The sequence below is a fragment of the Poecilia formosa genome, unplaced genomic scaffold (genome assembly GCF_000485575.1).
Source record: "Poecilia formosa unplaced genomic scaffold, Poecilia_formosa-5.1.2 Scaffold299, whole genome shotgun sequence".
Taxonomy (NCBI): domain Eukaryota; kingdom Metazoa; phylum Chordata; class Actinopteri; order Cyprinodontiformes; family Poeciliidae; genus Poecilia; species Poecilia formosa.
In genome coordinates, this window is record NW_006800238.1 from 66,198 (window position 1) to 84,105 (window position 17,908).

A 17,908-nucleotide genomic window follows, 5' to 3' on the forward strand; every position below is an offset into this window, starting at 1 on the left:
ATCCTGTCATGGGAAGAAATATGATAAAGCACCCCCTGGTGGAAAGTTGACAGTAACTTGTAAATATACCCTCCTTTCCCCAAACAGTTACCCTTTCAACTTTTTCACTTCATTACGTCCTAACAAAAAGCCTGATGGACAAAAAAAGAGAGAAAATAGAGAAGTTATTTAGCCCCCTTCATTCTCATACCGTGAAATAAACTTCAATGCAGCCAAATTTAAGAAGTCTTTCAATCTCATTATGAATGGAGTTGTTCTGTGAAAGCTTCAAAATAAAAGGCGTGTTAGTGGACAAACAGCACTGGAAAAGTCAAGGTGGTGCAAACATTTAAAAGATGGCTCCGTTTTAAAACAATTAAAAATATCAAATATTTAGAAAACAATTTGTCACTTCCCTTCCACTTCACAGCTACGCTCTACTTTATTTTGTTGCAGTTATAAAAGTTTAATAAAACACATTGGCGCTTCCAAAACATATCGTATCTAAAGCCAAAGTGAAAGGTGATTCAAAAAAATTGTTAGAATATGACAAAATGTAGAGGTGTTGTATACATATATATTTTTTAAAGACACCATCCAATGCTGAAAAAAAAAAAAAACAGGCTTGGTATCTAGTGAGCAACCAAGCATCCCAAAAATGTTTCATAAATAAATACTGAGTGTAAATGGTATAACTGGTGTGGGAGCCTCGAACATCTAAATATGCAAAACAGAAATGAACATACGGGCCTTGGATATTGTAAATTTTATAAATGGCAGAAACATTTACATGAATACAACAACAGATTAGACAAAAGAAGTTGTGTTTTTATAGGAGGCAAGAATGTGAAAATCTTGGGAAAGGAATCACATCTTTAATGTTGTCAACTCCAAGAACGCACTGCAAATAGCGTTCAAATCCCAGTCCAAAGCCGCCGTGGGGGACGGAGCCAAAACGCCTCAAGTCCAGATACCTGCAACAAAATAAAAATGAATACTAAAAAACACATAATAACATCTGCCTTTTTTAAACAAAAATGGTGGTAATTCAAATGTGTTGGTTATTTTGTTATGTTTTACCAGTTGTATGTATCCTCTAGTCCAACCCTGGAAAAGAGAAAGCGATTACATAAATAAACAGCTCGACATCAGCATCAACATCAGCACTGAAATATGTATTTACACATGCAAATGAAGCTATATAATCACAGCTACATAAAACAGTCAGATGCTAATATTTTTCTTCATTTTGCAATAAACAGTCTATTTACTGTTCATTCTTATGTAGTTGTAGTGTTTCTTTAAATCAGAGGTGTCCAAAGTGCGACTCGGGGACAGTTTGAAGTGGAGACTGCGGAGAATCCAAAGGCTAGTTAGCACAGCCACCGATGACAGTGATAAACAGTAAGTTGTTTCTCTGCTGTTGGCACAGCCGCATCGTATACACGAGCATGACTGACAGCGCTAAGACCCTCCCAAAACGGCTTTGATTGGGTTTTTCTACCCGGCACCAGAGGATTTCTGCAGATGGCAGTAGCACCACAGGCAGGAGGCAGAAAAGCTAAATATTTTCACTGATTATTTGTCTCATGTTAAACTGTCAGAACATACTGACTTTCAACAAATATGAAAAACATAACGTTTATCAAAGTTACCTATTGCAGCTTTAAATATTTCCAAGAACTTTCAATGAACAAACAGCACAAAATTCAGAGCATTTCTTCCTTTAAGCCATCTGTTACTCTAATCAACCATGAAATGTTTTTGTAGATTGATGAAAACCAAACATTTTACTGTATCACTGCCTTCCCTTCCATGTGCATTCTCACCGTTTCAGCCGATCCATCAGCAGATTCAGCCTCTCCTCTCTCAGCGAGCCCCCGCAGAGCTCTCCAACTCCTGGCACGAGGAGGTCCACTGCAGCTGCCTGCGCACAAACAGCAAAAAAATCAGCTAAGATATGCAAATCACTTCTATGGCCCAACTGGGATAAGACGGAGAGAAAATGAGCGGTGAAACTGTGACGAGTCTCTGCATTCCTATACAACACAACCAGTTCTTACTGTGTGCATGGGATGGTCCTGATTGTCTCTTGCATAAAACGGCTTCAGGTCATATGGATAATTGGTGACGAAGACCGGAACGTTTCCGCAATGTTTCACCAGATACTTCTCATGTTCTGTCATAAGGTCACAGCCCCACTGCAGAAAAAAAAACAGCAAAGTTCAGAGAGGACATCTGTGGCTTACACAGCAAACAGCGTCGAAATGCAGAAAAACAATAAATGATTCCACTTACATCTGTGGGGAAGGTAAATTTCTCGGAGCTGCGGTGTAGGATATCTATTGCCTCGGTATAACTAATCCTTTAAGAAGATAGCATCACACAGTCAACCTTGAAGATTTGACTTTATTTTTTCCCTGTGATTCAGCTTTAACATAAATAACAACAACAAAAAAAGAAAAGACACTCACACAGGGAAGCTCTTGTTCAGCATGGCCTCTACTGTGTCCTTGGGTTACATGAATGCAGCAGAAACAGAATGTTATCAGAAGCCATTATGGAAGCCCAAACAGTTTGGAGCGAAGATCCAGGTTGCGAGCGTCCTTCAGGACTCACCCTGTGTCCGGGAGTCACATGGCGGTGAAACAAATCCACGTCCTCCGCACAGCGAGCCAACACGCGCTCGGTGGCAGACCTGAACACGTCCTCTATGACCTACACAGCAGGACAGGTTTACTAATTAAAGTGTTCATGTGCAGCTGCTAACAACGATAACTTTGGAAGTCACACTGGGATTTTTTTTTTTTTTTTAAACCCCAACTTAGTGGATTTGTCTGAGGAGGCAGTGGGTATCGGTTTTGAACACAGAAACCAAATGCTTGGTTGATGAAATGTGCAATTTAAATTAAACTGCATCAACATCATACATAAAATCCCAAATATAGATATACATTTCCACCTACATTTGATTTAATTAAGCAACTTTCAGAGAATTCAAAGCTGGATATTCAAACACTTTGGTAGTCTTCATTTATATTTTCTTCCTTAATGAACCTGGCTTTTAACCATTGCTCATGGATTTTTCATCCAACTGAAATCGGGGCTTTGAGCATTCAGAAAGCCTTGCAAAAGCAGTTTTAATGTCTTTTTGAGATCATTTTCTCGTTTCAATCACCTATCTTCGTCAGACGAAAGGAATATTTAACATCAACACAGGAAACACAGAGGAAATGTCTTCAATATTGGAGTTATCGACAAGAGAAAGACTGAACTGCTTCAATTTCAATTCTGAAGAATTTTTCCAAATTCTTCACTTACTTCTAAATAACAGCTAGAGTAAAAAATGGGCTCTCTCTTAAGAGGAAGCTAGAGCTATAATTAATAAAACTGATAAATGTTAATAACAATGTTTGTCATTTGAATTTCTGAAGATCGGGGAATGATGTATAATTTTTTTAAGCTCAGTGTTTTTCAAAGTGGGGGCCACGGTCCCATAGGACGCCATCAGGGGGCGATGTGGATGCCTCCGAAAGTTTTAACCATAACTTCTTAATCATAAAATGTATTTTTTGTCACTATTTTGAAATATATTAGTTGCCATGTTTATCTTTCTGATTGTCAGTCTGATGTATCAAGCTGCTTCGCTCATCAAGCTAGCTTACGAAGCGCGAAATGGACAAGTTCCTGATAACAAAAAGACCAAAGGAACCGCCCAGCAGCCTCACTGTGGAGAAAACTACAGCAATAAAATCCAAGGAACACTTCGCCAACTAAAATCAAAAGGTATGAGCGGCATTTATGCTAAATAATTTAATCTGTCAAATCTATAAAAAATAAAGAGGTACAAAAAAAAGTTTTCAAACAAGGAAAGCAGGCTAGTCCAGTTCTTTAGAGTTACAGCAGCTTTTAGATGCATCCCCTCCATAACAAACTCAAACTAAATGAACTGACTGACATTCTCATGATCTAATCCAGACATTTGATTCAGGTGTGTTGAACCAGGAAAACACCTGGTTCAACACCTGGTTGGATCCCAGCTCTGTCATAAATATTCATAGCTACAATTTCTCTGGTGTAGACTCACATAAAAATAATGATGTGGGTGTTTTTATCACTTAACATACAGCGTCTAGTCACAGACCCTGCCATGTTCTGTGGCTGCTGTAGCAGGGACTAAGTTAATTATTTTCTACCGTTACATGGTCCAGTACATCTGTAATCATGTCTGTTTTCAGATTTATTTTTTTCCTGTAGTCTCAAGATTCATTTTCCACACACAGGTTCAATAAGATCTTTATCACACTGTGATCTGTTTGAATTTGTCTGTGACGTTAAATTGCTTTAGCAGAAACCTTCAAACGAAAAGTTTTACAGTGGCATAAACTGATTATTATCTACTTTCAAATTAAAAATACAAGGTTGTTTTACCTACAAATGGTTTTTTTTCTACCTTTCTAGGTCACAGCTTTCCTGCATACTTTGTAGTGCTTTGTTGACACTTTGGTCACCAAAGTAGATTCTGGAGAATAAATCTCTTAACATTGAGTCTACTTGATAAATAAAGCATTGATTTCGATGAGAATAACACAGAATACCTTGGTGAGATCCTCTAAGGACTCGGTGAAGGAGATCTCTGCTTCAACCATAAAAAACTCGGCCAGGTGGCGCCTGCTTTGGGAGTTTTCTGCTCGAAACGTTGGCCCGAATGTGTAGACTCTGGAGAAAGCCCTGCAGTTATAAAAACAACAGCACTTAATCTTCAACATACATTGGCTTACATGCATCTATCAATCCATATCAATATATGTCATTACGTTTTGCTCACCCTGACATCACCTCCAGGTGAAGCTGTCCTGATACAGTCAGAAATGCAGGTACAGAGAAAAAGTTCTTATCATCCACCGTGGCCGGACCTGATGGCTGTGGTAAAAGCAGATTATTTATCATTTAAACCATTTGTTTCATATTGGAGCTGAGCTTTAGATATAAAACAAACCATTGTATCAGACATTCACCTCAACTTGAAAAAGCTCTCCTGCTCCTTCGCAATCATTTGAGGTGATGATAGGAGTGTGAATTTGTACAAATCCATTATTCTGATACCAAACAGAAAGAAAAACAACATATTGGCATATGATTTGAAATAAGTTAAAAACACCTAAAGCACCAGGTTCTTACTTTAAAGTAAGAATGAATCGCTGCAGTGGCCTCACTTCGTATCCTCAGCAGGGAACTGAAGGCGTTCGTTCGACACCTGAGATGAGGAAGCTGCCGGATGTATTCAAGGCTGTGTCTTTTCTTGATTTTAAATGGAAAATTCTGTGGAGAGAAAAAATTTATACAGATAAAATATAAGGTTGCTCAGAATGTAAAGCATATTTTGATGCTGTGGTGTGTTCATTCTTACGACAGGGTTGCATTCTCCGACTACACGGATTTGTTCTGCTTCCAGTTCAACTGGCTGCTTTTGATGAGGACTTTTCTTAAGAATACCAGTGACTTCGACAGCACTACCGAATGTAAGCAACCTGTCATTTCAAGAAAAATTACACATTAGAGGAGGGGCCACAGGAATCTGGCAATATACCATCTACTCGTGCTTTACTTAACCTGTAGGAACCTAACGGGATTTAAAGTCAAATTTACAAAGGATTCCTGGTTGGCATAAACATTTAGAACAAGGTGAACTGTGAGGTAAATTACTGGGATTACTGCTTACGGATCATTCAGTTTTGCATCAGCAACAATTTGCAGAGATTGCAAGGAGCTTCCATCATTCACATGGAGAAATATGTTGTTCTTCTGAGGTCTGACAGACCTTACCCACCCCTGCAACAAAGACGGTTCAATCCATTTATGAGGCATCCTTTAAAAGCAAAAATATCTAATCATTTTTAAGCAAAATGAGTGACAAAACAAATTAAACTCCTGTTTTTGAATGTAATCTACATTTAAATTACAAGCCTATAAATAAATTGGGATTTTTTTTTATCTCTGTGTATCAAGTCTGTTTACAAGGAAAGTAATGTCAGGGGACATTACAAGCCAAAGATTATAGATCTGACGACCGCTACCTGAACTTTCACATCTGCTCCCAGTTGAGCTCCAGAAAGTGCTTCGGATACTCGGAGTTTTGTTGAGGTCTTCTTACAGTAACGTCGAAGTCCCACCAAGAAAACCCTTCGGTAAGCTGATGCGGTTGCTGCTAACACGGAGAAAGTCTTAGCTGAGGTCTGAAACATCACTGCAAGCCCCACACTTTCCCACACAAGAGAAGCCCTATAACACGAAAATATCACGAGGATAGGAGAAAGGTGAAGGCAACATAATTCGTGTTAATATCTTTCCTTAGGTTGACTTTCAGCTCTCACGCTGCCGCAGCAGTGTGTAGTACTTCCTGTTTACGTCTGTCGCAATACGTCTGCATGCGTCACGTGAGTGTTACTAGCCCAATCAGATTTCTCCACACTGTAAATTTTGTAGGGAGTTGTAGTTTTCTAATATTCCTCTGTTTTAATTATAATAATTAATTATTTAAATATTTCTAATTATTTCTAATGGTATTATTGTATCCTGACTTTTTGGAATATAATTATGAAATGCTAGTCAATGCCAAAAAAAGGCTAAGAGCAAATTGTTCATACTGAATAATACCAATTAAAATTTATAGTTTTTTTTTCCCCCTTTGGACAATACATCAGCAGATTAAAGAGAAAGTTCTACTTTTTCCTTTGAATAATATCTCACAATATGACTGACAAAATGCAAAAGAAAACAAAAAACATTACTATTAGTCATGCTAAAGCTAAGGTAATAAGGTTGAAAACCATTTAGCTTGGGTTACTTTTCTAAAACATCCCTGGTTTAAATTGACAGATCCAGATCTGGGATGATTTAACACAAAAAGGTTGAATTACTGATGTAATTTATTATGCTAGGTTAGGTGTATTTCAAAATGGAGGTCAATGGAGAATGATGAGACTCTTTCTAGGCTTTTCTGTAAACCATCAAACTGGTCAGAATTTTTGTCCGAGTACTCATCTTATGTCCCGCGAATATTTTGGCTACAGAAATAATCCAGCAGTTAGTCTCTTTACATTGCTGTAAAATATGTCTCATCTTAATTCGTTTTATGGCCAGTTATTGCCTACATAGCTGCCATTTACTTTATTGGCCAGGATTGGATGGAAAACAATGAATGTGACTACAGATTGCAAGTGGTCACAGAGTACATACATGAAGTAGAAATTGTATAAACTTTAGAGGAAATAAAACAGGAATAAATTATCAGTCTATACATTTATGTGCAGTAATTTTTATTATAAGAAAGAAAAAAAGATTTGATGTCAGTGTAAAAATGCATATTTTATTTCACAGCAGAGCAGCTGACTACTCTGGCTGTAAGGTGTTCACTGTACTGTATTTATCAGAGAGACAGCCTGGGGAAAGAAACTGTCTCTGTGGCGGCTGGTTTGTGCAAATAGCACTCTGTAGTGCCGACCAGAAAGTCAACGTTTAAACAGCCTGTGTCCTGGGTGTGTTGGGTGTGCAGAGATGTTAGCTTCCCTTTTCCTGACCCTAGACCTGTAAAAGTCATGGACGGAGGGCAGGTCAGCTCTGATGATCTTCTCTCCAGATCTAATTGTTCATTGCAGTCTGGCCCTGTTCTGTTTTGTGGATGGCCGTACACAGGACAGACTGAAATACGGCTGTGCAGAAAATGACCAGGTAAGTTGTACTTCTTGAGTTGCCACATGAATTCGTCTTTGTTGGGTCTTTTGACGAACAGTGTCTATGTGTGAAGACCACCTCGGGTCCAGAGAAGGGTGGTTCCTAAGAGCCAGAAGTGATACACAGTAGACACCGTGCTGCTGAGGATGGTGAGGGGGGTGTTAAAGTGAACGGTTATCTCCATGATCTTGTCCAGGTTAAGTTCCAGGAGGTTCTGACCGCACCAGTGGGTCAGCCAATCCACCTCCTGTCTGAATTTAGACTCAACACTGTTCTGGAACAGACCAATGTCATAGTTCAATCTGCAAACTTCAGAGGTTTCACAAATGGTTCCAATCACTTGTATTCAAAGAGAATAGACTCTTGGAGGAGCTGATGCTGATGGCTGTTGTTGGAGAAGATGCTAACGAGCCTCATCTTTACTATAACAAAAAGATCCTCATTCAGGGCACAGCAGCTGCTGAATTATTTAATTCACCAAAATGTTGTTTTGATGTTGTTAAAGATGAAGTTGGATAATTTTAACCAAATATTTAGTCAAAACTAAAACCCAGATTGTTTAGCTTAACACCAGACTAAGGAGCCTCATTCACACACCGCCATTTTGAGCTTCAGCCCCAACGTCTTCCACAGGGTGAAATATGAAATTGTAATAGGTATCCCTACTACAAGAAATGCTGTGCTATCATGCTAATGTTACTGGGTTTTGTCAACACCTTAATTTCACAGCAGAGAGCAACTTTGAACATTAGCCATTTGCCTGCTAAATAGCTAGCATAAACAAATGCTACTTATGTTCAACCTTCACAAAATGTTGATAATTCTCAATATCCATTTTCAACTGTCAAAATCTTTACTAGGCATTATAAGGTTATGGACTTCATCTTTTATTGGACTCTACCTTCTTCAGAATTTAACCACAGCCTCATTATTTTCAACCCAAATATAAACTGTTAAGCAATCCTGGCTATACATTTTGTCGACACATTCTTTGGGAGTCTTACCATATGCATAATCCAACATTTTCTGTTAAAGAAAAAGTTCTGGATCAGATTCAAATTGGATCCTGAGCTGGATGAACAAAATATCCCAAATGAGGTTTATAATGTAGAATGAGATGTGAAACACACTGTATTTCCATCATTTTGCCAATACACTGGTGGATTGATTTTGTAATGAAGTAAGAGAAGTCATTACAGCCTCATGGAAATTCTCCTTCATCTTGCATGATGTATCTGCCGTCAGTACAGGATTCATTTGTGCGTAAACCTCGTTAATTCAGTCCCCTCCACGACACCGGGGTCTCTTCCCACCATTTGCCGCTGGAGTAAATCAGATCATGCCAGCAATATAATAAGATGCCTAGACAATTATTCACCTGGTCTCGCCTGTCAGCACCAGAGACCCCCCCTGCCATTGGCTCTGCCAGCATACAGAGAGCCAGGTTCCCTCACCTCCGGCTGCTGATGAAATATCACCATTAAACCCAACAAGATCCATTTAAAACGTCTGCAAAGTCATTGATATTAATTATCTCCAGCATGGATAGAGCCATTAAGCACGCTTTCTCATCTTAACATAAATGGGGACATTTACTGATTAATAGAGAGGGTGCTGACCTCTAAAGGTGCTTAAAAACGACTAATATTCGCAGCCTAAAATAAAGTGGAAATTATACATTCATTAATTTATTAAACTGGATGAATAATAAAAACTGCTGTCCCCAGCGTCTCCGTGCGCAATCTCTCACTCTCCCACAAGGAGGTGCTGAAGCTCCATGAGATTTCCAAATACCTCTCCAAATCCCCACCAACTGCATATTTATTCATTTACCCTCGAGTTGCCTCCAATATATTATTCATTTGCTGCTCCAAGGTCTTCTGAAATGAAAACAAGCTGGCATTGTTATGTTCTCTCTCCAGTTCCACTAAGAATAATGCGAAGGGCCTGCTGGCTCCGGTCGGCAGCAGACTGTCCAGCGCAACAGTCACCTCCGATTTCACCCAGAGCTGTTCTCAACCGCAAGGAACAGGGAGACAGGGGGAACCTTTGTGTTTCGCTGACTTGATTTGCAATTTTCACTTCTTTTGCAGGCTTGGCATTTGACAACTTGCATGTGGGAGAAATGCCTGATGGCATGTCACACCAGACTCATATCTTTCCACAGAAAGCACGTGGCAATGCATGCATGAAAGAATGTGGAAAGCTGTCTACAGGATTGTTGCACGTCAGAGGAATAAAACCCCTAAAGTAGAATCCTTTCCCCCCCAGTTTATAACAGATCAGGAAGAGGGCTTTAATACTAGTAGCTTGTATTTAGAGCCTTCTGTGGAAGAGTTGTTTGGCAGTGGCCTGACAACCTTATTTGGTCTTAACAACTTACAAAAATCAATATAAGATGAGTCAGCAAAACAAAGGATTTTGCTGTAAAAGCTTGGATCTCAGGAAGACAACCTAACCCGGAGAGTAAGTGCACCCTCTGCTCCCTGCCGGCCCGCTCGTCCAACGACTGCAGAGCTCTATCGACAGCACCGCCTGCCACGAGGCTTCATCAGCTCCTCCAAATATTCTGCATTCACAAATGGAAGGCTGCATTGATTTTATGTAACACGGCTCGTTAAGTGCTGATTAGACCATTATAGCGATGTGATATCAGGGAATGGGTTTGGGTGACAGGCGGCCAAACACAAATCAAAAGGAACTAATAACCCTTTCTAAAAGAGATTTGGGCTGCTACAGTGCTTCTCCCACCACTCCTCAGTTACTACCACAATGCTGTTTGTGTAGGTTTGTCTCTAATGGACCGGTCTCAGAAGTCTCAGGCTGACACAAAATATCTATTATCAACGGTGCGCAACGTTCTCTGCTCTTAGAAACAATGCCACCAGTCCTCATTGAGTGATATTTTCGATGTATCAATAAATTATAAGTTAACTTATGCATTTGAGCATTGAACTATTTCACTTTAACTTTTATAAATTAAATACCTTATCCGTACCTTTTTCATATTTATGTGTCCAAAGGTTTGTCTTTTGGATTTGCAAACATATAGGTCATGTACCTACAAGAACAAAAAGCTGTGCTTTTTGATGAGATTTTACATTACAGACCCAAACAAAACTTGTGCATGATCATTGCATAAACTTTAATTTTCTAAAATTGGAATCCTTTTTGTAGATTCCAGTTTGACTGACCTACTAAGAATCAAGTTTTATGCTTTTCGTGGTCTTTGTGTAAGTATCTGAAACTATAGATCATGGATTATTATCAGGTTTGATTACGATTTTTTTTTTAATTTTTGTTTATGCGTTCCTCTACAGATTCAGCTAAAATTCCTTGGTGATGGTTTTTTTTTATTTTTTTAAGAAAAATATACAGACAACATCCTGCTGCTTTGATTTTGATTATGCTGTATGCATAAAACAGTACAGCTACAAAAAAACCCCTAATGATCCTGCCAACACTTTTTTATGGCCATATCTCGTGTTCTTGTCACTGACAGGAATTCAGTTATTGTATACCCAAATAAAAAATAAAAATGAAAATAGGAATGTAGTCTTACTAAACACAGGTTTATTGCTCATCACCTTTGTTAAGCGTTTTGTTAAGCCTGTCTTTAAAATTAAAACCCTTGCACTGATGAAGTTTGAGGAATTACAGTTAAATTGAGTAGGATTATGCTGTCAAAGCCCCACATAATTGTATCTCAGAAGGCGCTTGGTGATGAAGAGCACTGTAGCTGCATCTTTAATTACACCACCGTTCTTATCTTAAGTGTCACATGACTACTCTGTTTACTGTAAAACCTCCTGTAAGTGAACGGAGTCGAACGTCATATCAGTGCCCGATATTCAAGTACACCACACCTTATGATTATTCTTGGAAGCAACAGCCAGGGTTGTGTGCTTTGACTCCTTAACACTGACAGAACTGGGATATTTTTTTTATACCTTAAGAAAATTCCCTTGATGCAGATATGAGACAGAAGGGCAGACAGATGATATCTGCCATTAGGAGTATTTACAACCCCTCTAAAAGTGTGCTATCAGTTCTGCACTGAAACCTTTTCTTTCAGTGGAAGCAGTCAAAGACAAGACTCTCCTGAGATGCCTGAGAATAGATGAGGAGAAATAAAAAACCTGAGGTAGTATTAGTGTATTATATCTCATCGCTCAGTGTTATCTTCCTGTCTAGTGTAAAAACACAGGCTATGGGAAAATTAAACTATTTATTCTCCATATTATCTGAGTTTTTAACAACAACATGGCTCCTCAGAAAGCAGTTTTGGGCTTATTTCCATAATCTTTGTTAGTGAAACAATTAGCACAATTCTAAATTCTAGTTATGGGGGTCTATTTTTATTCTAATTAAAACTTAAGGTGAAAAGTATTTTTAAAAAATGCCTAATGAATTATTCCCCTTCCTGCAGCAATAGTTGTGAATTTGATATGGTAATGTGAGTATAGTTAAATATTAAAAGTTGTGCTCATTTTAATTTGTAAGTTTCAGTTGAGTTGACACAATTTAAGAAGAAAGTAACATGTTGGTACTTGATTCTTGATTAAATATAAAAATGACATATTTTTCAGTCAGATTTTTCAAAGGCATATTCCATTTTGTTAAACATTTTTGATCTGTTGTTTTGCATATCTAAAATCTCAAGACAGACCACAAGCTAAACATATTTGACAGAAAATGAATGCTAAACATGCAGTCCAAGACTCGCTCATTTAAAGAAACTGGTGAACAAGTTTGAATTTATTGTGAATTTTTTCCAATTCACACAGGTTAAAAACTGGACATTCACAGATAATTACACATACACTTCCACAAATATAGGCATGAATATAAGTTACAGAGAAATTACAGAAACCATGCCCTGAGCAAGTTTCTGGCATACCTGCTTAACTGGATGGTTCTTCTTTTCAGAAACGGTAGTTAATTTATATCGGTTGGTTTCCTGACATGGACTAGGCTTCCAGAAGCTTGATGGTGCCCCGTTGAAGCAAACAGCTACATGTGAAAGTTACAAATCTCACCCAAACTGTCCCTACTGTCATCTGGTAACGTCTACATAGTGGTGGGCAAAGCTCTGCTATAGCGCTGAGCCTCTAATAACAGAACAAAATGTTTAAGCACTTTTGCTAACTTTGATTAGCACACTTAACTTCCCCTAAATTTATTTATTTTTTTATTTTATTTTATGAACTGTTCAGAAATCGTCAAGTAGTTAGACGTTTATATTCATGATTTTATTTTGAAGACTGTTTGCACAGCAGTTCCATTTCCTGTCTAGGTGTGCTCTTTGTTTTTGTTCCCCATATAGCTTTATTTCAAAGATACAGGAACAAAATAAAACCACAGACAGTAAAGAACAATATATAAATATAACTACAATATCCAAGAGTATTATAGAACATACATGCAATTTATAAAGTCAAAATTAAATTGGTGCTTGTAGTCTTTCAAGGGCAAATATAATTTGTATTAAAGTTAGCTCTTTAGCATTAGCTTCCACTAAATGTCTTCGCGTAGTGTCTTGGCATTAGCAGAACTAATATTTATGATTATTTTTTTTAGGTTCATTGCAGCTATCTTTTTAGTTAGCTGTGCCCACCACTGGTCTTTTGAATAAAGATTTTCTTTTTACCTGTGGACTAGAGAAAAATAAAAATAAAAATCTGGTAGTAATTGAAGTTGTATATTTTTTTCATCCAGAAAATAAAATGGCTCAAATAAAATTGAAGTCGCAACATAATGTGCCATTCTTGCCGATGATGAGTGGACGTAAACCATTCTCTGTTGTTCTTAATCTCCATATTAACAGTACCAAAGCCAGAAAACTGCCTGATTGTTTTTCATGCAGAAAACCCTTTTAACCCATCTGAGGAACTCCATGAATTCCTCTTCTCTGCTACGCTGGCCATTTGTCCCTGTTGTGCAACAATTTCATAATCTGTAGCACACAATTGTTTGACATTTACTGCTAAACCGGAGGCCTTTTGGCCACATTCTGCACTCCACACTGAGTGGCTTTTCGTTCAACGAGCACTTTGTTTTCCAGGCCAAACACAATGCCCCGTTTTGAGAGTACCACCAGTAAAATGATCAACAACTTACCGGCAGACAACTACAAACGAGCACAGAGAGCTTTTTCCTGCTGCTCATGTGGGAGCATTCGTCCACAGCCCAATCACAGAGGATGTCCGTCCTCCGCATATACATTTAATTCACCCCCACTCCCTCTGGAGCTCAGAGAACCTGACAATAAGTGAACGATAACTGGCTCCATTGCTGTGAGCAAAACGATATTGCGTTTTATAACAGGAATAGGTTATTAGAGTCGACACACGGTGAAATGCACAGAAGTCTAGTTTCTCCGGTAAGTGTGTCCTATACCGGATGGACGTTTAATCACAAAGGTCAGGGAGCTCGAGTAAATTATGTGAAACACCTAGGGTAGCTTAATGTCTTTGCCAGTGGCTGTTTGAAGTCAGATAATGGGCGTTGGAACAAGTCTTTGTCCCACAGTCCTGCTCTGGAGATGTGGCAACATGTATTTCAGCAGATCAAAATAGCAACCAGTCTCCTCCTCTCAGAAATGCTCCCCCAGCATACATCCAATCATAAATCGATGACTAATTACTTGAGTTTCTCCAGACACAGCAGCTACCCTCTAATTAGCAAAACAATGAGTGGCAATGTCTTGGGCTTCCATGTGGGCTTTCTGAGTTGCACTCACTGCATCATTCTGTAAACGCGGGTATTCAAGCAAACCATTTTCTATTTTTCCGTGGATTTACAAAAACAATGGAGTGTGCCCATATGTTGTTTATAATTATAGCAGTTAGGTCCTGTGTGAACTATCCATCAAAGTTAAGGGAGCCGGCAAATCACATTAACCGCTCGCTATTACAGAGGGGGCGTCATTTTCTTTTCCCTTTTTCTAAAGAATGACCAAATGATCAAATGAAAAGCAACCAGAAGAGAACGTATAAAAACTTTATTTACCATGACATAATGCTTCTTCCTGCAGCTTCGGATTTTACGTCTTACTTATTCATGCAGCCAATTTCCATTCAAGTGCTGCTGTTGAAGAACAACAAACACACTGAAATATCATCATTATCTATCTGATAAAACGAAATACATGCAGAGTAACCTCCAGCTTGGCACAGAAGCTCCATTTCTCCGTGTTTTGTTTTGATAAAAAGCGCTGGCGTTGTGTATTCAGAAAAACTTTGGCCGCAACAAATTAGACTTTCTGAAATCCAGCATTTATATATTCATCTTCTTCCAGGGTTTGCTTTCAAGCTGCTGTTTTGCATTTACTTTTAAAGTGGATGTCACCGTTTTTCTGACAGCAATACCATATCTGTGTAAATGATGTTTAAGTGGTTCAAATTTAGTCAATAATCTGTAGGATTGTACAGGAACATCTCAGAAATATTAATAATATATGCAGTGTTGGTAGAGGTTTACATATCTAATAGTCAAACTAATCCAAATAAATTCCATTTCCTTTTAATAAAAACATAATAAAGTTGCTTCTTTTCCAATTATTCCATTATAGAAAACAAATGGATCAAATGCAATATTAAAAGCCCCAATTTACTGTACTTTCCAGATTATAAGGAACGCTTCTTTAATAGCTTGGCCGGTCCTTCGACTTTTACTCAAATGCAACTTATAATCTGGAAAATACAATACCATAAAAATCAGTTGCAGAAACACATGTAAACTTGTGACCTATGCAGTCTGCATATATTACAATGAAAAAAAAAAAAAAGTGAAGATCTGATGTTTCTTGCAAGTAAACTCTTGGTTATGAAATGTGGAACAGCACTGCACAGAAAGAAAATATTGTTGGTGGCAAGATGTTCCATGTGTCACATAATGCTAGCATTCAAAATTCATTTTTCAAAGAGGATGCAAATATAAAAACCTCCGGCTAAAAACATGTTTCTCGGCTGCAAAAGCCATTGTGTTTTCGTGCCCTGCTTAAGGAAGGGAGGTGGGGGGATGAGGGGGTGTTTGAAGGGTTTACAAGATGCCGAATGCCCAGTGTAAAAATAAATTCCCTCAGGCAGATCTACATAACACTGTTCATACTGAGCCCAAAGGTTCTGTAACCGAAATAATTCTGTCAGACTGACTTCAGGCTTTTCACTTGAAACTGAAAATCCAACTCAGCAGACATGGAGAGGTCAAAGGGAACAAACTCTGCTGTTTTTTTTTCCCTTTCATTATTTTATGCCCCCTTCAAAACAACTTTGTGTTGTGCTTGGAAAAAAAAAAAAAAAAAAAAAAAAAATTAGGACCTATAATTACACTGAAGTCTGTGTGACATTTAGTTTTCCTAATAGCTGTTGTGTGTCAGCTGCATATGACAGAGGCGTTTAGAACAAAAGCTATTTTAGGTCTAATTCTGAACTTTTTTTCTGCTTGATTATGTAAAGTGCATCATCAGTAGAGTTTGGTAACAAAAGATATTTATGTTTTACAAAAAAATCTATAAATTAGTGGCTTATTATCTTCAAATCCAAATGAAGAAACATCATCTGCATCTTTCACTCATGAAGTGACCGAGCCATCCATCCATGGCGCAAAATTGTGACATTAAAGGAAAATTATACACATTTGGTGGTTTTGTTTTGTTTCTCAACACAAACATTAATCTGAAAAGTGTGGCATGCATCTATATTTTGCCAGTTCCTATTTTTTTTGCAAACTGGTATCGGTGAGACTATGCAACATATTTCCAGTCAAATCACTTTTAATCAACTTTCCTTTTCATGTTACAGAAAAACATCCCCGCAGCATAATGCTGCCAACACCATGCGACATTGTGGAGACGATGCGTCAAAATGATACGACACACATGACTCTTCGAATAGAGGCCAAACATTGTTATTTGTGGCTCATCTAAGCATGTTTCACCTACAGGTTCCCAAATGTTTCAGCCAGTACCCCCCCCCCCAAAAATAAAAAGTGCCTACCCACTATTGGTGACCCCCATAAAACACAAATAATTACGGGATGTCACTCTGTATTTATTTAATTATCTTATGATATAGTTGTTCATTTAGTTTTTGTTCTATTTTGGTCCTCCATACACCTCAGGGGTTACTTCAATGTGATTCTAAAAATCATCTTTCAACCCCCTAGTTAGTGTCTGGTGACCTGGGATTCCTGAGCCTCACTATAAAGAACGCCTGGCAACAGGCAAGAGGCAGAGCCCCACTTACAAAATGCTATGTGGAATTTAAACAAGAAATATAACATGTAAACAGGCCTAATACTTACTAATACACCGTAAAAAGACACATGCCTCAACACTAGATACACACAGCCTAAGCATTGCCATAAAAAACATGCATTGTGTTAAAATATATGCACAAAAACAGAAAAATATACCTGTGGTGACAGTCTTTCACGGCAGAATAAAAACAAAATGCTAACATATGACATGCATGCAGGTGCACTGAGGCAATAGGAACAACAAGATGGCAACAACTGACAGCAAAAAGGAGGGAAGTGCAGCTCCGAAGGGCTGAAACAATAAAATGCAACTCAGCGATTGTACTGCCAAAAATCTGACTCACTCCTGTTCTGTACCCTCTTTATCCTGCTCAGAGAGGTGAAGAACAGCCGGGACGGGCTGTCGGTCCAACACAGAGGCACGCAGCCATGCACACTCACACTCTTCAGAGTACCCAATTAACTTAGCTTACATATTTTTGGACTTTGTGAGAAAGCTGGAGTACCTGGAGAAAAATCAGGCGGCCACAGACAGAAGTGAAAGGCCCGCTCTGAGATTCTTGCTCGAGAAAAGAAATAAATTCAAGCTGTTAAATAATTACATATTTTCACTCGTTAAGCAGTGTTCTGATCAGTGAAAAACAGGCTATGACTCGTTATGTACAAAATCAGGAAGATATAGTGACGAATGCCTCACCGCCCACTCTCCACGCTGCCTCGGCGTATTCAACAGCCGTGCTCTTACCTGGAAATGCAAATTTGAGCACAAGCAAGATACAAAAACTGATCAGGCACAAAAAAAGGACACATAAATGCTCATGTCAACTTATTTCTCAATTCTGCTTGGTTAAGTGTAGACATATGGGCTCAGTTCACACAATGTATTTCACCTGAAGGCACTTTGAAAGAAAAAACAGTTGCAGGTTGTAGTTCA

At 38.4% G+C, this 17,908-nt stretch overlaps 1 protein-coding gene across 1 annotated transcript; it reads right to left on the bottom strand.

Annotated features, from left to right (window-relative positions):
- Positions 1-730: 730 nt before the first annotated feature.
- nars2 (asparaginyl-tRNA synthetase 2, mitochondrial) lies at positions 731-6,407 on the bottom strand. Its single transcript, XM_007572370.2, has 14 exons — positions 6,057-6,407; positions 5,702-5,811; positions 5,390-5,510; positions 5,161-5,301; positions 4,998-5,078; positions 4,808-4,902; positions 4,578-4,710; positions 2,599-2,697; positions 2,454-2,491; positions 2,278-2,344; positions 2,043-2,180; positions 1,809-1,906; positions 1,060-1,086; positions 731-953 (listed from the first exon to the last, which is right to left on the bottom strand). The coding sequence occupies exons 1-14, from the start codon at positions 6,222-6,224 to the stop codon at positions 809-811; spliced, it is 1,461 nt and encodes a 486-aa protein (XP_007572432.1). The 5' UTR covers positions 6,225-6,407; the 3' UTR covers positions 731-808.
- Positions 6,408-17,908: the final 11,501 nt, after the last annotated feature.

Bases quoted from the DNA above. Each gene is read 5' to 3' on its own strand.
- nars2 (XM_007572370.2), bottom strand. From the start codon at position 6,224: ATGTTTCAGACCTCAGCTAAGACTTTCTCCGTGTTAGCAGCAACCGCA. The intron at 5,511-5,701 runs GTAAGCAGTAAT...TTGAAATGACAG, and splicing joins GATGCAAAACTGAATGATCC to GTTGCTTACATTCGGTAGTG. The intron at 5,079-5,160 runs GTAAGAACCTGG...GTTTGGTATCAG, and splicing joins CGATTCATTCTTACTTTAAA to AATAATGGATTTGTACAAAT.